The sequence below is a fragment of the Fistularia commersonii genome, chromosome 24, assembly GCF_037954325.1.
Source record: "Fistularia commersonii isolate RoL2024-O1a breed Wild chromosome 24, RoL_Fcom_v1.0, whole genome shotgun sequence".
Taxonomy (NCBI): domain Eukaryota; kingdom Metazoa; phylum Chordata; class Actinopteri; order Syngnathiformes; family Fistulariidae; genus Fistularia; species Fistularia commersonii.
Window position 1 is genome coordinate 5829986 of NC_141307.1, and position 22961 is coordinate 5852946.

Here is a 22961-nt window from a genome sequence, read left to right on the forward strand (position 1 = left end):
GCGCCGTGAGGAATATGAGAATCAGTTCTGGGTGACAAGAAAGTCCAAGCGATGATGCTTAACATAAAGTATAAATAACCTCACAGTCTCTTGCTGTGTAGCATACAGATGGTGCACCTCAGCCTTGGCAAAGTGAGTCAACCGGGGAAAAGGCGGATGGCTTTTTCGTCTACTGTTTCTGGATGGCTTTATCGTCCTATGTCCGTCAGTTAAAATCACAACGAAGCACACGTATTTGAATTTAAGCTTAAACTGATGAAGCATTTCACCCATTTTTCAACCCCACCCTTTTCCCATCATTGCCTCTGGTCTTTGTGTATCAGAAATACTCAGGTTTGGAGATGACAGTAATGTTCAAAACACATTTTGATTTGCCAACAAATGAGCCTGCACAGGATCACAGATGAGTCTTGTGATGAAATTCAAATTAAACCAAAAATAGCCCCCCCATGCTATTTCATGTTCATCCTGTTATTGTTGAATTGGACAAGATAATTTGAGTCCTATTGATTTGTTCGTAGCTCCCTATTTTTCTCAAGTGGGGAGATTTATTTTTAATGAAAGAAAACTTCGCATTCTGAGACAAAGCGTTTGTATATGATCAGTGTCTTTCAAGAAGTCTATATTTGCAAGCCATTCATTCACTAAAACAAAAGTGACAGTTTTGCATAAGTTTTTTCTGTCTCGTGACATGACACCTCAAACAATGTACGCTTGGCAATGACCGTAAAATCTATTTTGTTACAGACAACGTTGTGTGATGTGCATCTTCCTGGGATCTATTAAGGCAATTCATTCACAAAAGGCAGTTGAAACAGAAAAGTGAAAGAGATACTGCAGTTAAAAAAGAATGACACAAACCTTTTTGAAACCAGTCATGCTATTTCTTTGAGGCGTGTGTGTGTGTGTGTGAGGAAACATTTACCAGATATTCCTTGGTTACCGCCAAATAGCTGTCCTCTTTCCCTCCTCAGGTCTTCCTCTAGGCCTTCTGCCTGGCAGCTCCAACCTCAGCTTTCTTCTCCCCAGATCTTAACAGTCCTTCCTTTGCACATTTCCAAAACATCTAACAGGTGCTGTCCCTCTGATCCTATCCGTCCTCCTCACCCCTCAAAGAGGACCTCAACATGATCACCTCTGCTACCCAATCTTTAATCCATGACGTGCGATTGTTCATGTCACTCTATTCCCTTTTAAAAGCCAAACATAGTCATCTAACATTTACCGATGCCTATATATGTATTAATGTTATTTATTTGGAAGACTTTATTTTGGACTTGGTTATACACCTTGTGTGTCTTGTCTCTATCTTAGTGTTTGTGTGTGTGTGCGTGTGTGTGTGCGTGTGTGTGTGTGTGTGTGTGTGTGTGTGTGTGTGTGTGTGTGTGTGTGTGTGTGTGTGTGTGTGTGTGTGTGTGTGTGTGTGTGTGTGTGTGTGTGTGTGTGTGCGTGTGTGTTTGTGTCCCCACCCGCTGTTCTCTGCTCCCATTTGACCACACTATATCAGCAGGGGGCAAGGGTGGCAATTACAGCACAGCACACATTGTTCCGTGACGTTCCTCTGACCAAACGGCAACAGGAACGTCCTGGAACTTGGAGCGTGAAGCTGCGCAAATTTCACCCCGACGATTTGAGGGACTTTCAACTAAAACAGGACACGGATGATGTGCGGACAAAGAGAGACGGACAGGTGTCGGTGTGAGATAACCACCCGCCTCCTTTCATTTGCGAAGACGTCTCAGAGCGCAAGGAGTCATTACTGCTGACATGACAGTGATATATTGCCATGTGGCAGGAGTTGCTGTGGGAATGGAGGCAGGGGTCGGCCACTCGCTGCTGCCCAGTTATTAAAAGCAGATTGTTGCTATTGTTACTCCAACCCACTGTTATCCCTGTGCTTTTTACTGTTTGCCCTGAAACAATATTCTGGAAGCACTCTTGTCAAGACTTTTCAGGAAAAAAATGGTAATTCATATGCAATAAATTCCTATTATGGCTATATTACATTCTCAGTAATATTTTGATGTATTAATAAACTCAAGTGGGGCCCAAGTTGTTATTCTTCTGCAAGTACTGAGTGTTTACACTTGAGGTTTTAAGCAAGAGTTCATGGCTTTATCCATGGGTAAATATAATTTCCAGCTACCTTATATCAAATAGAGAATAGTTGAGATCAATGAGGCTTTATTGCATACCTATTCAGCCTCTTCAAGGATTCAGGTTTCTCATATGCACAGTCAGGATACATGCCACTGTCACACTGTCTTACTTTGCTGCCCGCAGTGAATGCTGCAACCATAAAACAGTACTTGAGTTAATAATACCTTTTGTTGTGCTCTTATCAACACAAACTAAACTCAACCACCCTATCATTAAGTGACTTAGCCACCGAAGGACCTTATTCCCTATTAAATATCATTCACCGTGATGAAAATTATAGTGGAGAACATGAATGTTTTAAGAGCGTGGCGTTAACTCTAGTGTTTGCTCAGTCATGCCGGCCAAATGTTGACCTCCAGGAAGGTGATGATATGGCTTTTAACAGAAAGATGCAAACAGGTCGGGTGTGAAGGGGGAAAACCCCGCCAGGGGCTATTGTCTTAACATGTAGCCTTTATCTATCTTTGCAGTCATTGTCGTACCGTTTAAAACCCCAGCCAAAGTGTGTGTCGGATGTAACAGCATCTATCGAAAGGTCTCGGCTCTGCTCATGAGCGTAAATGAGGTTTTCAGAAGAACCTTTGTTGCTCAAATCCTTCTCTTGAATACACAGAAAAAAAATATTTTTGATGAGGAAACTCTTCTGTAGACTTAAGACTGGTCATCATAAAACTATGAATGTCTTTGAATGCAAGATTATCAAATGATTGGAAAACAAAATTCGCATTTTCCACAACTTTGTGACCTTAATAACTGGCTGCTACTAAAAGCATGACCAGTGATGAAGCTCAGGAGAGGAGTTGTGCCCCCTCCCCACCTCATCCTGAGCTTGATCACCAGTATCAGCCTCCCCTCTGGTGGACATTCAGTAGGAGGCAGATAAACGGAAAATATAATATAAAATTATATACAAATATATATACATACATATATATATAGAGAGAGAGAGAGAGAGAGAGAGAGAGAGAGAGAGAGAGAGAGAGAGAGAGAGAGAGAGAGAGAGAGAGAGAGAGAGAGAGAGAGAGAGAGAGAGAGAGAGAGAGAGAGAGAGAGAGAGAGAGAGAGAGAGAGAGAGAGAGAGAGAGGAGAGAGAGAGAGAGAGAGAGAGAGAGAGAGAGAGAGAGAGAGAGAGAGAGAGAGATGTATACACATACAGAAGCATTTATAGAATGCAGATAAAAATACATTTAAAATCAGCACAAAAATGCACAACCTAACAACTATGTATCCAAGGTAAGATAAACTTTAATTCCTTTGTCACAGCAGTGTAACAATTATAATGTTAAAAAAAAGGAAAATAAATATGAATATAAATAGAAAAAATCATCCACGAATAAATAGACAGCAGATACATAGACAGCGAAAACAACAGCAACAACATCAGGGAAAACAACATCAAGGAACAGTGAGGGTGAAAAATACACAACCAGAACTAAACAACAATATAAATAGTGACAGATAAACATAACAAAGAATAAAATAAATACACAAAAATAGGCAGGATGTGTGCGGGCTGGGACAAAACAGGAATAAGAGAGACAGCAGAGTTAGGACATGACGGGAATGGGGTAGGGTAGCGAGATTGTGGAATCATCAAAATCCTCAAACTTATATGTCTGACAGCCAAATCAATGATGCCCCACTTTTGTATGACTTATCAATAGCATTCAAATAAGTTGATCTCAGCGAACCTGGATCCCCTTTTTTCTAGCTGTGGATGCTCCCCTTTGTCTTTACAACGCAGGCACAATTTATTGAGCTCAACGTAGATACCTGAATCGGGACTGTAAAATGCGTTGTTTCTATTCCTCCACCTGTCTAATTTTCAGATACAGAATTTCAATATCCATCATCAGACTTAAGTAATTTTCTGCACTTCAATGTCTCTCTGAGCGGATCAGCGTGTCCTGATCTTACAAGAATCAATGATCATCCACCTTGTCATCTTATTTATGACCCCCCCGATAGTTCACCTACCAGAGCCCTGTATGTTTCAGTGTGTTTGAAGTAAAGATCCATATATCTAAGGAGCAGGTCTTCTTCTCTCTGAGCTTTGAAAAGATGCTGTTTTCCCTTTCCCTAGCTGTAAGTGATACTATAACCGTAGATCCGGAGGCTGAGTCTGTCACGTTCATGTCCGATTATTGTTTCACTCCTTGACGTTTCCGTCACGTTAGGATAATTCATAAATGCTCCTCCTTCATTTCTCATTCCAGAGACAATACAAGCAGCGTATTGATTTCATTTCCTTCATTGGAGCTTAAAAACTTGCTTTCCATTCGGAAATAATTTGACCTTTCGCCACAAGCATCTGCATCCCGGTGGTGATTCAAATTCATGTCGGATTTGGATTTCTCGTTTTGATCATCAACGTCAGTGTTCATTTGTCTGTTTTGTCTCCTTCTTTGGAAGAGACGAAAGAATCAAATATGCAAAACCAGCCGGCAGCGGTTGTATTGAATCCTGAACTTTCTCATATGCATTCTGCACACCTTCACACTTGTAAGTTGTTTTGTTTTTCCAAGGGTAATGTAGAAAAGACAGAGGGAAGGCTTCTATGTCTCTACTTGTGGCTCTGTGATGGAGTGGCGAGGGGCCCGGGGTTTACCCGCCTCAACCGCAGCCCCGGCGCCCCGACCCTGAGTACACGGATATAATGCGTGAGTGAAGATTCAAGGTGTTTATTAAGACATGATAAACTTTTTTGATCCCTATCGGAGAAATTCCTTTATCACGGCAGCGTAACAGTGTCAAGAAATTAAAAAAAGTAAAATAGATAAAGACAGATGATAACACGACATCCATGAATGAATAGAAAGCTGCAACAACATCAGGGATAATAATGGACAACGTAAAGGAACAGTGAGGATGAAAAATACACAACCACGACTAAACAACAATATAGAGCAGATTTTGCTTTTTTTCAATCCGGCCCGCCAAACTATTTTCTTTGAATATTTGAATAAGTATTTTCAATCCACATTGAAATAATCTTTTCCCCTTTGTTTAATTTTGTGCGGATGATTACATACAAAATAATGTTACATTCATATGATTTTAAAGTTGAAATAGAATGCCAAAAAATGAAAAAATATTTAAATTGCAATTTTCATTTTGTCAATTTACATGACACCAAGAAATGTGCCTCACCAGCCAAAATAATTTCCCACCCCTGTTATAGAGTGACCATAGCACTGAATAAAATAAACTAACAAAAATAGGCAGTGTGTGTGCGGGCTGGGACTCACAAGGATAAAAAAAACAGCAGAGTTAGGACACGATGTGAATGGGTGAAGTAGTGAGATTGTACATATTGTAATATGTATAGCGGGGAAACGTGTTTCCCTGCACAATAAAATTCTTACTTTGCTTTCCGCAGTGCATGTACTGATAAGAAATAATGATAGTGTAATGTAAACATTATTATAAATATGAACAGTGTTAGTAGTGCAGATAAGACATTTGGGTGCAGCTTGGTGTGCAACTCACGCAGTGCAAGTGCAAGGATGAGTGTGGTTTAAATGAACATAATTTAAATGAGCAAATGAGTCCAGTTCCACGGCGCTGGAGAAGAAGAAGAAGAAGAAGCTGGTCCAGAATCAACAACAAGCGTGTTGACCTTTTGTGAAGACAACATTGAAACCACTGACCAAATATTTTTCTCATGCGAAAAAGTACAAGGCTTTTGGGCTAAAACTAAAAAATGGGTTAAAGACAATTTTCCATCGTCACCAGTTTCCTTCTCAAGAGATAACATTACATTTGGTTTACTTTTAAGCAACAAAAGAGATGAACTATGTGCCAATGTTATTTTAGGCCTGGCCAAGTTCTTCATTCACAAAAACAGAATGCAAAAGTGTTCATCAAATTTTACGTTTTTTGATAAACAATTTTGAATTACATCAAAAGTCCTTAAAACTTATGGAAAAATCCAAAAGCCAAAAAAATATATACAGTTTGATGTCTGAGATTTCTTGTGATCCACCAAGTTAAATATATTGCAAGTTTTTTTTTTATTATTATTATTATTATTTTTAATATTTAATAGAACAAGTTCCTTGACAGAGTGACACACATTCTTACAAAACCTCATGACAAGATACACATTATACAACATTCTTTATAGGTATAATTATTTCTACCATTAATTTATCAATCCACTTATTTCCTAAATAGCAAGCGAAAGAACAACAAAAAAAAACAACAAACATCTAGCTCAGTCAAATAGAGATAATATCCTCAACTCTCTAAATATTTTTTAATGAATGCCCATTTGTCAAGATACAGGTCTGTCTGAAATCGTAGGTTTCCTGTTGTGTTCCATGCATCCTGTTGTGTTCCATCCTTAAGCCTTTGATTTAGTTATCCTTTATTTTATTTCTCCATCTATTTATTTAATTACTTTCTTTTTCTTTCTTTTTTTTGTCTTGCATTGAACATTTCTCACTAACCTTTAACACTGTTAACTTCTGATTACATACAGAACGAATGTCTTGCTCCCTCATCCCCGGTTGTTTCATTGACATTCGATTCAACCTTGCCATGTTTATTTGTACATATGCATATTTGTTTATACTGTTTATGTTCAATAAAGAAAAAAAAACAACAAGCGTGTTGTGTAACGGGAACTTTGTCTTCCATTCCCACCGCGATCTTTGCCGCGTCTTGCCAGCAGGCGTCAGCAGCATCGCGGCTTGTAGCCCGGCAAGCAGCGCCTCCACCTCCACCTCCACCTCCACGCAAACAGCTGATGGTGACCTTCTGTTTGGATCTGCATCCGGGACACTTCTCCCCCCCTCCCGGCCGACCACGGAGCTGCTCCTCCCGGGGCATCCGCTCGGGGTCCGAACCGATCGACCCATGTCTCTGTCTGCAGCCTTTAGCAGAAGTTGTGTCGGTGGACAGCTGGGATGGTAACTTGCGCGGACGAACACGCGCACACGCACGTCCCATGACGGTCGCCGGCCGATGAGCGGCCGCGTGCACGTCCGCGAAAGCGCACGGAGATTCACCGAGCGGCGACCCGGCCCCTCCCGCCTCCTCCTCCCCCTCCTCCTCCTCCTCCTCCTCCGCGTCGCGGCCGCTCTCCCCCCGGCTCCGCTACCCGGAGGAACCCGGCGCCCCGGACGGCCGTTCTCAGTGACTTTAGCCCAAGATGGAGGTCCGCGGATGGACCCGCTGACGCCCGCGAGCAGCCTCACCCGTTTTCGCGGCTCCGATGACGCTTTCGTCGGCCTCACAAGTGATTTTGTGCCATCTGTTTGTCTTTTCGGGGAGGGATCTACTCGGGAGACACTGAGCTCCTGATTCAGGTTGTGGCAGCCATGAGCTCCGGGGAAGGAGCAGAGGAGGCGACGAAGGACGCCGGCGATCTGGCGGCGTTGATCAAGACCGGTAAGCCCGAGAGCGGAGCGGGGATGCCGCGCCGAGCTGCTCCCTCTGGTCCGGCAGCATGGGGGACATTGTTCCCTACTGTCTTATCTGTTCCGGGCTTCAGACGGCGAGATTAGCGAGCTTTCGTCATTTGGATTTCGGATCGTATTTCTCACGAAATCGGAAAACACAGCTAATAGCGAATGCGACCATCTGGAATAATGAACGGTTTGATCGCCGTGTTTTTTTTCTTTTAGAGAACTAACGTCACTGTGATAGCTCGTCCAGACTGTGCAGGGGAGGCGTTAGCTACAGAGCTAAAGTTCCGAGTTCCATCTTCGGACATCGTGTCTGGAGATGGGAGAACTTTGCAAGCGCTTCCTCGCAGTCGACATTGAAATGCACAAACCGAACGTCGTGCTTCCGCATACACACTTGCAACCCAGTGTTAAGATTAATTAAATTACAAGATCGAAGTTAATTAGCACAGTGCAAATGTGAGAACTCAAACTACAGTATACACGCTAACCCCAATCATCTCGATTTGACCCAAATAGCAATGTGTCGGTCAGAGCAAGACACTTAAACGATGGATTTTCTGCAAATCTGTTTTATTAACTGTAGTCAGCGGCCGCTAACTAGTTATGAAGCAGGTCGGGGCTGTCCGAGAATGGACTCATGCTACAACCAACCAATTTCAACATGGGCACCCACGATAGCCTCTAAGCTAGCGGATCCTTGAATCCGATTTGGTGAATCCTGTCTGCTAGCTTAGCAAGCGCTAGCTAACGTAGCACAGCTCGCTGCCCGGTGAGTTGACAAAGCTGCCGTGCGTCCACTCTGCCTACTTAGGGATGAAGTGTACACGTAAACATAGCTAGTGTATTTCAATGGCTTCATTCTGCAAACTCATTTTGTGCTCTTCGGTGCAGCCCCCCACCCCCCCAAAAAACGTTACGAACGCACAGGCTATGTAAACAATACATGGCGTGGCAGCTCAGAGCCAGGCTGGGTGTGCACCGTGCACGACAAGCTAACTGGAACGGTGCTATCAAGGCCAAAAGGCTTCCTCACAGCGTTGCAGTGCGGTCGGTGGGGGGAAAAGCCCATAATATCAGTGACACTGATTTATTCATGCACAGCTACATGGCTGCATTTAGACATGGTAACACGCCAGTTCCATTACATATAGCTCTAAAAGATTATTTTGACTGTCGTTTTACAACGTGCCATATAAAACAGTGAGTTGCAGGGGGGTCTGCATTGATTTTCCTTTTTTTTTTTGAATGTCCCCACACACACATATAACAGATTTTCTCAGCAAATGTGTGCAGGGGTGGTTTATGTGTGACTATCCATTCTCACTGTTTGCACAATGTGGATGTTAAGTTGCTGTAAATCCTCATGATGGATTTATCGAGATGCGGGGATGTATTTAGGTGATTTGGTGAGCGGTGTCTTTTTTTTGCAGCTGTCATGAAAAAAAGCTGGTGGGCCTGTGGGCTTCACACTACATGCCAGATGACCCTCCGGCTCTGCTCTCTGGCTGCAGGCAGTGAATGGCATCCAATGCCTGATGTCATGTCTGCCAGTGTCATCATCTAACCCAGCCTGCTCTTGGTATCTTATTAGAGAAACAGCTTAAATGTCCTTAAAACAACTTTCTCCATGGACCAATCACTCCCAGTGCCTCCTGCTGCCAAATGGCCTCATTGCTAAATTTCCACATCAGGCTCCAGACAGAAAGACCTAAAGCTCAGCTGATACCAGCCAGTTACAGATGTGCTGTGTCCGCGTTGACCGGTATTAAAAGTTACGTGCGCTGTTTTATTAATTTTTAATACGTCCACACTCCCGGATGGTCATGACTGACGCTTTTTTGTTATTTGGCTGGACGTTGGTCGTGACATTAAGGTCAGGGTGTCTCATACCATCTGTTAGATTCGACACCAACGGCGCTACTGATGTTGACATTGTGTTAAGTTGGATTGCTTTCAAAGGTCCGAATGTAAACATCCAGACAGATATTGTTTCGATGTCTCTTACACTGATAACGTCTTCATAATTCCAGTGGTTAGGATTGTCCTATCATTAAATTGTTATACGTTTTTGAGTTAAATTTAGCAAGCGTGAAATTGATCTCTTCCTGATATTGAATTGAAATTTGCCAATAGTGGATTGACACAAATATTTGACCGGATCACACATTTGTCTTTGGGCCTGTACTTGCTTGACTTTATGGCAGGAGTCTTAATTCCCAAATGCAATTATAGGGGTGTAAACAAGGACCGGGGTATATGGTATTGACATTGATCCTCTTGTTCCCGTGGTTTTCTTTCTGGCAAGATAATAAGCCACACAGGGAACTCCGAGCCGATGCATTGATGGCTTCCTCTTTGGGAGAGAAGCACTTGTGCATCCTGTATCTTACTTTCAATTCCGGTTCGTATGTCTTGTCGTTGCCGCACAGCTGCTGTCGGTCTGAGTTGTTGTTGATCTGTTCTAATTAACGGATATTATCAACATCGTATTTATCACAGTCCCATTTACTCACTTTCCGGTTTCTAGATTAGTGACATCTTTTTATTTACCAATAGTGCAATCGTCTGGCAGAGGCCGGCTTCTTTTCTGCATGCGGTCACTGTTAAGCGGATAAAAGAATCTGATCAACACTGCCGCCGCCTTGTTTTATAAGCATCGTTTTAATTGTCAAACATGCAAGACTGGTTGTCATTTATGCTTGGGCTGCATGCCCGTGGCGTCGGTTGGGTCTTTGTATCAATCACGCTCGATCATTTACATCTGACCGATAACACGACTCTGTACAAGGTCACCACACTTATTCGGTGGCATCATCCCTCATTGCGACAACTCAAATGAAGATTAGATGCTGTCTGACAGCATATTGAACACGCATGATCGCAGGCGTAAGTACAACAACCATTTTTCCAATTACATTGAGTGAAATAATTGCATCACTGTTATTTAGCGGCTTCGGTTTACCGTTACCAGTTATTAACGAACACATTCATGACCTTGGCAGAACAAAACAACTCGCCTGTTGTGGCTTGTTTTGTACATCTGGAACACCAGTTCATAGAGATATTATTTTTGTGATGGTTATCTGTTTTTGTACCTTAAACCACTGCGGCTGGAAGCAGAGCTTATTCTTAATGACATTACTGGTACACAGTTTGAAGCTGATACATGCATCGGAGTAGGTGCAGTAATGAGGCCAACCAGCACACTACGGTTCTGCATCCTAATCCTACAGTTACAGTTTTGTGGAGGTGCCATACAAGCTGTTTGGGTATTGGGCTTTGCATACCTACGCAAGTTAGTAGATGGATATAAATCAGCCTTTAGGCCTGTACAAAATAGAAGTCAAAAATGACTCCGCGAATCAGTACAAAATGCTCTCCTCTAATAAAACGTGTCATATCAAATGATATTTGTCTATACAAACTTTTTATCTAGATAAGACGTGGGCATTTTATGACCTGTCGGCCACATCCTGCCCATTTTGCTTTTTTATCCGGCCCGCCAAACAATTTTCTTTGAATATTTTTCAATTAATATTGCATTTATAAACTCCTTATTTTTTTCCTTTTGTTTAATTTTGTATGGATGATCACATACAAAATAATGTCTGGTACATTTATATGATCATTAATGATTCAAATAAAGTTTAAATAAAATGCCCAAAAACTTGAATATTTAAATTGCAATTTTTGTTTTGTTCAATTTACATGATACCTAGTTGGCCCGCACATAAAAAAAAAAAAAAATGTGTCCCACCAGCCAAAATAACTGCCCATCCCTGATCTGGATGTATGTCAGACTTAATACTTAATTCCGATTTCATAAGAGCGATTGTGTTTTCGTTTTAAGATAAATAATGTCCTTCAAAAAAAAAAAACTCAATTCAAGTTAATTTTGTAGCAAAATTGTATCCCATTGAAAGAGCTTATATTGACATTTCCTACCACTGTCTATTGCAAAGTATTGCTGATGTCACTTTGTATACGGCCTCTTGCAACCTCCTCGGCCATCTGTGTTCTCAAAGCAGCAGAGCTGGACCAAGAGGTCAGGCATCGAGTCAACTAATTGGCCTCGACCTGAGAAGTTTATTTCTTAAAACTAAGGAATTTCATGTCGGCTGCTTAGACACTTTTGTCTTCATGAAGAGAGACACGCAACAAAAGGAAGGCAAATGTGAACACCATCGAAAAGGAAAATCTGATATCATTCATTGTAACCCAAGCGATTTGAAATTCTGGCAATATCAATCATATTTCCCAGCAGAGAACATGATCCGAATTTTCTCTGTGATATTTACTGCATTGACACTTTTTCTGTCCCGCTTGCCTGTCAGTAAAATTGATGCAATTTTACCAAAACAGGATTTTGATGGACAAGGCCTCCTACTGCATAACCCGAACAAGAAGTATTTTCTGTGAAAATGAATTTGGATTGAACTTTCCTCCAGAGTTGACTTGTTGCTTGGTGGTGAAACCGGTCGTGAGATCACGACGGGGCCGAGAATAGATATACTACTGCTGTCTTTGTATCGTGAGATGGTCGAGAAGCTCAAATGTCACGTTCAGGCTCCTCTCCTTTTTGTTTTTCTACTCAAACTTCCTCCACAGATCTGGGAATCTTGTTCTGACATGCACAGTTTTGAGTGTCTCGCCAAAGGCTACGCTTTTTTTTTTTGTTTTTCCCCTACTCCTTCATCCGCAGCTCTGTCCTCCTGTCCCCCCCCCCCCATCCTTTTGGCATCGGTTTCCTGGTCGTGTCAACCCTCTGTGCTCTCACTCCTACCTTCCGCATGTCTCCGCTTTTCTGCCGTCAGCGTCCAATCAAGTATTCCTCCCGACCTCAATCTTGCTGCTTCGTGTTTGCACCTCTGTTCTGATGCCAAACAACAACTTACAAGATAGATATGGACATACCCCTTTGTGGCTCCCTTGTCCTCCAGACTGGAATTAATACCAAGGCCTCCCCTACGCTAAAATGGGGAGGTTTGTTGTGGCACGTTGTCAGTCTACAAGTTATTCCACTCGACACGGATCCTTGGCTACCCTGACGACAACGCCGATGATTAAGCGTCGATTTCGCGCAGATATTACGAGGCAGTGCGCGGCACTATGCGGGGAAGGCACCGCAAATCTCGTCGGGGACAGCATGAATGGGTGTTTAGAGGCAGAGGGCCTCTGCACAAGGTCGGTCTGTATGTTTGAATGAGCGTCAGTGTGTGTATTTATGAGGAGGGAAGCAGGAGAGATAGCAATCTGATCCGGAGCTTGTATTTATGACTCAGGCCGATTCAGCCAGCACGAGGTGTGCGCAGAGGGACGCACAACCACACACACACACACGCGCACACCCACCCTCTGGAGCCTAATGGATATTGATCCAAGAGATGGAGACTGATCACGATCTCTCTGTAAGGGTTCTTCTCCAGCCTCTAAGCAGCCAAGTTAGAAGTTTATTTATTTCATTTTGGCCAAGTTTAAGTAATAATGGCCAAGCTATATCTACATACCACGGCCGGCCAGTTGGCGGGCAGATGAGCATTGTCTGGCTAGCGGTGTGACCTTTGACTCATCCCTCCCCGTTGTGTTTAGTCACTGCAGCGTTGGGAGGTGCACCAGACGTGGGCTCCAGGTACCAGATAATACTCCCACGCTTTCTCACGCCGGTGATTAGCCGCATATCAGTTCTCCGGTGATGTGGTCTTGGCTGGGATACTCTGCAGGGACGCAGCTTTGGCTGTGCTGTATTTCGATGAGAAAAAAAGATACTATCAGACTTCACTTTGTACATTTGGAATGGCCGATTGCATCAACCTCGCGAATCTACAAGATTGACAGACGGGCGGTCGAGCTGAAGTTGGCAGTAAGACGATGCCATTTGATCACACCGGCTTATGTGTTGATGTAAATCCAAACTTTCCTCGCTTGCTGGCCAGAACCGCTTGATGGAGCATTGTGATATTTTGGCACGGACTCATAGCCGAGCAACTTTTGTAACACTGATACGGTCCGTTGTATCGAACGACGTTGAACAGACATTAGCACGGGAGCACACGGTTTGTTCTTAACAATAGCCAGCATTCAACCTCTGCCTCCACATTTTCTTAACATCACTCCTTTAGACCTTCACAAATGGTGCCAAAATTATATCCAGACACTTCAGATTCAGCCCAAAAGAAAGACAAGCTGCAACAGGTAATTTAATACGTGTTTCTTTTTTTTAATGGCACATGTCCAGCAGGTTTTCTTTTCATGCGTTTTCCCGTTTTTTTCTGACATACATTACGTGCTGCTATGTGTGGAAGCGGTCCATGTTCTTGTGAAATTATATTTTCACATCAGTTGATGCATATAACTGTCTAATTTGTATTTTTCAATAGTCTGTCATCAAGTGTCTGGGAACCGTGACTCGTGGTTAGTTGTCCTGTTTAGACAAAAGCCTAATCAGAAAATGGTTTGTTGAAAAACGTCCGTATTTGACCGAAATGGGGAAAAAAAAAACGGTCTATATTTTCATGGGATTATGAAATAATCCAGAAGATTCCTTCCATACACTGGATACTTGTTCATTGTAATACCGCTACAAACTACAGAAAAACATCACGCAACTTACATGTGACTTTGTTGCCTTTTTTGGATGAATCACTGCCAGACTGAGGTTTGTTTTGTACATTTCATATTTTACTTCGGGCCGTTAGCTTGCCGTCGGCACAGCGTGCATTTATATTTAGGCAGAGGCTGACATGAATAACTGTGTTAAACGTTCCAAGGCAGAACCTTACATTTAGTTTTTACTCTTCTATAAGGTTGACCAGCCATACCACCAAATATGTTTGCCTGCCATGAGATTCAAAGCATCTGCATCAATAAGCACAGAAATCACGTCGGGGTTCTCGATGCATTTCTTTTTTTGAGCCTGAGCGAATTCGTGTCAAACGGTTTTACATGAGCCGAATCTCCTGAAACGCCGTCCAAAAGCTGAGAGTAGCAGAGGAATTGATGCATAACAGGGTGTGCAAATATAGGAGGAGATCTGAAAATGCCAAGCGAGCCAGAAACCAGCGGTTGGCGTCTGCCGCTGCGCAGGCTCGCCTGCGTCCGCCTCCTAGGAGTACATTTACGAGGTGCACATGGAGCTTCACCGCCCGGTTATGGTGTAAAGTATGCGGCTGCACATACCGACGCAGACCTTTCACAGGACAATAAATCAGAATCGAGACACTGACTCGGACGGTCTCCAGCACGAGGAAGTTCATCGATGGCTGCTGCTCTTTCTGTCCGTTTCCGTCCGACGCCAACAGTTGCGTTCGGCCTCCTCCGGTTTTCTTCGATCTGTTGATACCACAGAGAATATTTAGTCTCGTATTTTTATGGCGAACCCTGAATTGTGACACAAAAACCAAGTGGACAAGACCGAATATGGATACCAACTGAAGGAAAGAATGGTGATTGTGTGTTTTTTTTTTTTTTTTTTTTTTGTCTTTCATTTAGCCACTGCTTCATTTGTCAGCTAATGGACAGGCGGGTAAAAGGATTTGAGGCTGGAGATTATGTTAAAACAAGGGGATAAAAAAAGCACTCTCTTTACCCTTAACTGTCCTCCTTTACTTTGGTATTAAAAATGGGAGGTTTTAGTGAGAAAAGCATTCACCTCCTTACAATCACAAATGCAACAAGGACCAAAATTAGTATCCCAGCGCTTGCAAACCATTAGCGGCGCTGCCGAAAATACCCAATCCATGTGGATAACAGAAACAAGCGAGGCAGGATAAAAAGTAAGGGGATTTTGTCAAAACATCAAGTAATAGCAACAAAACAAACAAACAAAAGAAAAACCTCAACAGATTATGCTAAAAGCGATCTGCTGACTCGTGATTATCATGTTTTGAATAACGCTCGAAAATTCGGATGATTTCCGGTTTTTGCGGGTCTAGCAGATTTGATTACATTAAATTCATCAGTCACAATCAATTATTGAAAATTAAAAACCAAATCTCCACACAGACTTATGCTGCCAGTGTAACTGCGTTCAGTCTCCTATCGACTCAGCAACACATTGCTTGTTTTTATCCAAAGTTGTGCGATAATCCTGTTGTGGAGCAATTGTAAGCAGCTGTGAAAGTGTCTTTTGTTGTCTCTGAACAGATAAGATTGTTCAGGTGGTTTGTTTGTTTTTTTTGTGAATCAACAAGATGAGAGAGGGCATAGCTTCAGTAAAGCGCTTCCTAATGTCATATTATTCTAGATTTGGAAGAAGAACCTGAGGGCAAAGATGAAATAGGGACAGAAACATGGCAGTTTAACCCAGGACGGATCATTTCAGTCCTTTCTGAAATTCATAAATGTCCTCCAACCTTTCCGACCTTTCGAGCTCGTGGACTCGTCGCAAAAGATAATTTGAAAAAGACCTTCTTGTGTTGCTGAGCTGGTGTTTATTTACGCTTAAATTTTGAAAATTGAAAACGACCTCCGTTTGATTTACATCACATTTAAATCACGAGTCATTAAAACAGTATCAGCGAGTCATGGCAGTGTCTCATCATGCAATATGTTGTGTTGACGCACAAAGTCTGTGCATTTTAATTCATGGAATTACGAATAACTCCCATCATACAATTTCTTGTCATTTAAATTCTACCACATCAGCCCAATGTAACTGACAACACACACACACACACACACACACACAACAAAACAAAAGCCCTTGGCTGTGCTGTGTTGGGGCAGAGCTTTGTCTCGTGCTGCCAGGAAAGTTCTGCTTTCTTGATTTGACAGAAGGTGTTTAAGGTTTGTCCTGGAGGTCATGATAAGTCAAATTTGTGGGATTACTTGTGTCAGGTTTAGTCTTAGGCCAGTTTTAGGGGGAGGATTGAATGTTGAATGTCATGAATGTTGAAATGCACTATTTTTTCTGAACGCCACTGCTGCTGATCTGCTACAGTGTACCAAAATCGGAGACTTGTAAAGGTTGGTCACACACGTCCCGATGACCGAGCGATTGCAATGTTCCTGTGTGCTCGATCTGGTTTTTTTCCTTTTTGACGACCGGCATACTCCAGTTCGAGTGAGGGTGATGGTGCTGTTTATCCGACGTGGTCGGGGCGTTACGGTTTCCTGTCAGAACCACACTAGATTTTGTGGTTGGAACCAATCGGACAGTTGCAAAATGAGGAACTTCATGAATACTTTACAACCGATAAGCATGTGAATGTGTTTAGGACCAGGAAGTAATCACTTGTCTCTGAAATTCACTGCGTCAATATAAGGAACATTAATCTGCTGCATGTTCGGATGAAATGCGGTCGGAGACATTCAGGTTGAAGATTTCAAATTTTGGGGGCCTGTTGGGGAAATGAGTCCGGACCCTCCGGACTGGGATCCGGAGTTAAAAGCGGATGGAAAATCTGGCCCAAAAATCCGGTGGCTACGTTTCGCACTGGAATTATTCAGTTAGAACACGGTAAGCAAAGCCATCAAAATCTACGAGTTAAAATGAATCGCAGCAGTTGGAGTTGTTTGTTGCCCAAAGCATGTATGATGTCAGTGTGATCTTCTCAGAAGACCACAGTAATACAACCCTAAACCAGAACAAAAAGCGGCAGGTTGCATTTCACTTCTTGCTAATAAGTTTCACTACCGTCAGCCACAGATGCCGATGTGAAGAGCAGCATCTGACCGTTTTACACCGAGGAAATGGCACCATTTAAATCTTTGCAGAACACGGCAGGAAGGCCAATAAGGCGAGATCGCCATTGATACTCCATCATGAAATATTTTAGTCATTTAGTCAATGTTTCGAAGCCAAATCAGTACATCGCTATCGGTGATTGAAAGACCGGGGGAAACAGACGTGTTCTGTTTAACAGCAAACCAGCTCACTTTTAACAGGAAAATACACGGCGGCACAAGTTTGTGTGCGGGTGGGCGGGCGCATGATGTTGTCAGCTTTAACAGCATCAGCCATGCAAGAGGTGAGAGTTCATTGGATTACACTCAGTGACCTAATCCAATTGGGTGTTTGTTTTGCGTGTGTGTGTTCTTATGCGTAGGTGGTGCGAGAGGTAAGGGAGCTTTGTCGCTGGCTTTGCTGTTGATAAATGTGCTTGCTCACAATTTACTAATATGTTGAAATACCTAGATTTTATGTAGATGACTTGGTAAAGGTTTTTTTTGCACATTTCTTAAAATATCTCCCTCTTTCTGCAAATTTGATATGACCCACATCCGACTCGTTCTCCGATCGCTTGGTTTAAAGTGAAGATTGGAAGTCGGTGGAACAGATGGCCCGTTTCTGCGTAAGAAATTTACTTGTATACGTGCAATATTTTGACGAGGACCCGGAACATGTATCCGCCAATACAGTACCATCTATTTGTGGCATTGTTGATTTTTCTTAAAGTTGGCAAACCGTGCTGATGTTTACATCTTTTTCAAAGATCATTGTCTTGGTAAAATATTCTTCATTTTACTCCCTGTTTTGTTAGTTTATGTGTCCGTCTTTACAAAGAAGACCATAACATCCATATATATAAGCGTCTTTGAGTACCATGAAAACCGCTATACAAATCCCATGTATTATTATTATTATTATTATATTGACGAGCTGCCACACAGGAGCAAAGGGCAGCTGATAAGAACTGACTGGAATCATAGTTTTGTTTATTCGACCGCAGACTCTTAAATGTGTGACTTTTGTCCGTCAGCTGGTCCTGGGTCTGCAGGAAAGTAACAGTAGACTATAGTGGTACAATTTAATGTGTCATCTCTTGGGGTTAGCTGGAGAATTCAAGCGTAAAAGCTATGCTGGAAAGTACCAGCAAAGTTTATTGGTATAATTTAATGAGTCATCTTCAAGGCTTTCGCTCCAGAGTTCAACTATTAAGATCTTCCAATATCTTTGTGGGAGAATTTTAGATTTGTTTGAAAAAGGAATTCTTCGGAACACCTTAAACATCCTTATATCAGTGCTCACGCATGCACGCAAACCCCTCGCCTCCCTGTGTGTTTATAAAAAGGAGCTTGTCCCACTTTTTTTTTTTTTTTTCCCTTCTCATCTGCCGTGTTCTTGTTCAGTAATTTCTCCGGCGTGATAGTTAATTGGTGTGAGCTTGGGGAAAATTTACCGCCCCGCTGCTGGCTTCTCCAAAACAAGCTGGAACAAGAGAGGGAGAAGAGTTGAGGGGGCAAAGAGAGAAATGGAGAGGAAAGAGAAGACCGGAGGTAGGGTGGTAAAGGGGTGGCGGCGGGAAGAAGCCGTGATGTCACAGGTGGTGAAAACCCCTTTTCTCGGTCGCATTCTCGAGCCTGAACGGCTTTCCTTTTTTGTTTACGGAAAATAAAGGAGAGAGCAAGTGTGAAATTTTTAAGACAGACTAGCAGACGTCGGACGTATACTAAACAGAGGAGGTAGATTTCAGCGGCACCCCGTATTTCGTTACGGTCATAAAAAAAAAAAAAAAAAAGATCGGAAAAGCGTTCGCAATTGCTCGCGATTGATTCGGATCAGTTTGAAACCTTTGCCAGAATGGTCTCTGCTCCTATTCTGAGAGCAGAGAGACACCGTGAGAGACTGGGACAAACTAGGACAAGTCCTGAAAGACTATTGTACTCCTTTTTTTCCCGTTTTGGTCTCCAGTGCATTCAAAACTGCCATCTCACTGTTGCATGTCCCGTTCTCTTCATTTCGCTCTCTGTCCGTCTCCACACTGACTGACTACAACCTCTATTTTCTTTCCCGCGAGAGTAACCAACAGAAACTGATCGACTGTAAACACCTTTGGTGTGTTAAAGGAAAGGCAGCGGGCCGCTGGGATCCTCGGGGGTTCCAGAGGCTCTCAGGCCAAATGAGCGTCGTGCATAAATCCTTACATTTCGGGCAGAGCCAGACTACTACTTCCTTTTTTGCTGTCAATCAGGCCCAACCTCTCACCTGGGATTCAAACTCCGGTGCAAAGAACTGGGCACAAACAACACCGATTTGCAAACGTCCATGTTCTTACGCCAAAATGATGGTTTCGCGTGTAGGGCAAGAACGGAGGTTGTCTCTTGCAGTTCTTCTTGGACTTTCAGGGGGTGTTAGCGATGGCCTCCGACCAAAGACTGCAGTTGGAGCAATTGACAATCGGCGTATAGGAGTCCATGAACTAACATCCAATGAAGGACGAACTTTACGACGGAACAGCAAACCAGTATAACAGAAGGCGGGTCTTCGCATTAGTTTGAAACAGCCACGGTGCTGTTGTTAAGTTGTTTAGGGGGTTTAAAGTTCAGAAAATATGTTCATTGTTATTCAGTACTTGCATTGTCAAGGTTTGGGAGGATTTCAGTTTAGTTTTTCAGTCACAGTTCAATATTTCCGGTTCCACTGACTCTGATCAAACTTTTTTTCTTATTTATTGAAAAATGAGTCACTCTTGTACAGAATGTAAGCATATAGGTATCAGTAAAGTTCCTTTATAGATGATTTCAAGTATTTTTTTTTTTTTTTTTTTATGTTAGTTGATTGGTTTCATAGTCCCACAGCTCAGTTTTGCATCTCTGTTCCAGCCCCAGTTCGTGCACGTTCAACATTTTGATCGTGAATTCCACATTATCCCTCTGCTTTTTAACACCAATGGCATGTCTTTCTGTTGGACCTTTTAAAATGTCACTGGCTCATCATTGGTGTTGTGTAAAGCCCCAAATTGTTGATTTGTTTTTCAACACGTTTTTTATTTTAGGAGCTTTGTTTTCTTCCTCTTCTTCTTCCGTTCCCTTTGCGAATGTTTCAAGTTGCAGAAAACCCCAACCATTTTATACAAGGGGGTTCAGTGGTAGAACGACCAAAAAAGACAACCACAGAAACTCAGACATGTTGAGCGGGGAAAAAAAGCGACAGTAAAGCTGTCACAGTTACAATCACTGTTGTTTGACAAACAGGTTATCTCATTTCGAGCACACATACCACAGGGATGACCTGGCATCAATCGCTCTCTGTATCATTTTAGCTTTGGTATGAACTGCCTGAATTTTTTAATAGCTCGACGTTGCTTCTTGCCTTTCCAGCCCAGTCTGATGCACAGCATTAGGTTCTTACATTAAAAGTCATTTAAATATTGATGGATACAAGTGATATGATGAGTGATTAAAGAGTTCAAAAAATTTGAAATCCAAATCATGCCGACTAACATTCAGTCAAGGTTTGGAAATCATTCAGCATGTATCCACAGTTATTTCAGAGCTGCGTCTGCAGACACTCACTTGATCTCACGGATACTCGTCTAATCAAAAATGACTTAAGATATGAATAAACATGCAGGCTGGCGGTGCGCAATACTGAAAAATAATATTGTGTTATCTTTTTGTTGATCTGCCCCCTCCTATCAAAATGCCCCCCCCACACACACGCACACACACACACGCACTGCTCTCTGAATCCCAAGAACCAAAACAGATAAGCGGCCAATTTTAAGGCTGCGGTGCAACAAGTGGGGACAATTTTTATTTGATAAACGGATAATTAATGGTTACTCATTCCCTAGAAGATGCCTGGAACTGAACCAACACCGTGCGTTTCAGAATTGTCAAATGCGCCCTTAACACGAGAACCTGGCGTGCACTCCCGATGCGACGAGCAACAGTGACATAATCGCACAAACTGCTTCTGATCATCGGCTTTATTTGACGTCGCGTGCATTCTTAACCAACTGCTGTATTGACAAACATAATTTTGATGCCTCAATGAAATGCTGCTGGCAGCTTCTGTCATGGTGGACTGGAAGTTGCTTGCAGTGCAGCCTTGTTTTGCTGCTGAAAGCTAACAAAAGGCGAGGAAAGTATGGTTAACTTTAATTTTTACTTCGACGCACATAGGCCGCCATTCCCTCTCGGTGGATTTCTATTCGGCATTCTATCGCTGTTACTTTGACGGTTGGATTTCAGTTCAATCTAAACCTGATTTAATCATGTCAAGATATTAGCGGTTTGAAAACGGTGACCCGGTTTTGGACTAAGACACACATTTGGACGAGTCTTCCCGTTGTCCATATTGGTGAATCCGTGCAATTACCCTCAGCTCAAGTGTGTGCGTGTATGCAAGTGAAACCCCCCGGCGTAAGCGATCTCTGAGGTAATGTAACTTGTAATGCATTGTCCGTGGCCCTTGACATTTAAATGTTTGCAGAACCTCGACATAAATATTTATCACTCCCCTCTGAAAGACTGCGCTGACAGCTGGATATTGCTCATTGTGTTTGTGCCGCGCGTCTCCTTTCAGTGGGTGTGATTGAGACAATAGGTATTTTTTAAAAGACAGGGGTCTTTCCTCTGTGTGTGTGAGTCAAAGATGAGTGTGCCTGCCGAGAAGGGGAAGGCAGGGGCCCATAGAAAGGGTGGTCTTGCGTTAATGTGGGTTCTGAGACAGAAACTGTTTCGGGACAAGAGAGCGCTGTCTGTGCGAGGTTGCTCATTTTGGGATACAGTACAGCCTGTGTTCAACAGAACCGAGCTCTAGGTGAGTTCGCTGCATCCGAGTGCGTACATGTTTTGGATCCAGGATGTTTTCTCGGAGTCAGCCGTTGCGCTTTTTGCCTTGTCGTTTCCTCAAACGGCCGTTATATGTTTGTGTGCGCGATCCGTTAAAATTTTCCAGTTTGGCTGATGAACGAGCAGCTTATCCTACTACGGTCTGCAACAAAGTTGGCTGGATAGGCGTGTGTGTATGTGTGTGTGTGTGTGTGTGTGTGTGTGTGTGGTTTCAATGAACTTGAACAGCTACAGCATGAGAAAGAGCCCTCTTTCCTGAATGTGTGTGTCTTGTGGACACTTCTATTGTGTTTTATCTATTTTTTCCATGGATTTTTTTTGACTTCTGGCCCAGTTTCAAATCCGGTTGTTTGGATAGTGATAACATGTGGGCCACCACTGCTGTAGTCTGGTATTGCATTGTTGCACAGTGTGGCTTAAGTGGACATTGTTGGTATTAGAAATATGTGAAGTATTTGGTCTTTCTTTTGCTTCACTTTTTTTTCCCTTTCTCTCCCCCTCATCCCATTCATTCTCCCAAGGTGTGCGGCTTGAGAGAAAATACCGCCGAGACCCATTTGTTTGTCTGCCTGCTGGACTCTCCTTTCCCATGGTGTCCTTTATGTGCGCCGGTCTCTTCCGCAGTTCTGATTGATGTTGCAAGTTCAGTGTTTATTCATCGAGAGGTTACAAGGTAATTGCCACAAACAAAAGGCAGCCATATCATGGTTTCATTGTAGAATAGTTTACTCCAATAGCCGCGACAGAATAAATGATTGTGTTCTACAGACAGACACTGCTGATGAAGGGGAAAACAGGGTGCTGATTTATGATGGTACAAGGATCCAAACTAGGACGCTGCTTTTCTTTTTGTTGGATCAGAGGTCA

The 22961-nt window shown here is 42.8% G+C and overlaps 1 protein-coding gene across 8 annotated transcripts in view; it reads left to right on the top strand.

Annotated features, from left to right (window-relative positions):
- The first annotated feature begins 7374 nt into the window (after positions 1–7374).
- The window catches only part of LOC147219755 (triple functional domain protein), a 79547-nt gene continuing 63960 nt past the window's right edge, over positions 7375–22961 (top strand). For 5 of the 8 annotated variants that reach the window (XM_086171147.1, XM_086171148.1, XM_086171151.1 and 2 more), the window contains exon 1: positions 7378–7554. In XM_086171147.1, the coding sequence (XP_086027273.1) occupies positions 7485–7554 (70 nt within the window). In that variant the 5' untranslated portion in view covers positions 7378–7484. Of the gene's footprint in view, positions 7555–22961 lie in introns of all 8 variants that reach the window. The other 3 variants (XM_086171146.1, XM_086171150.1, XM_086171154.1) reach the window with 3 other exon arrangements.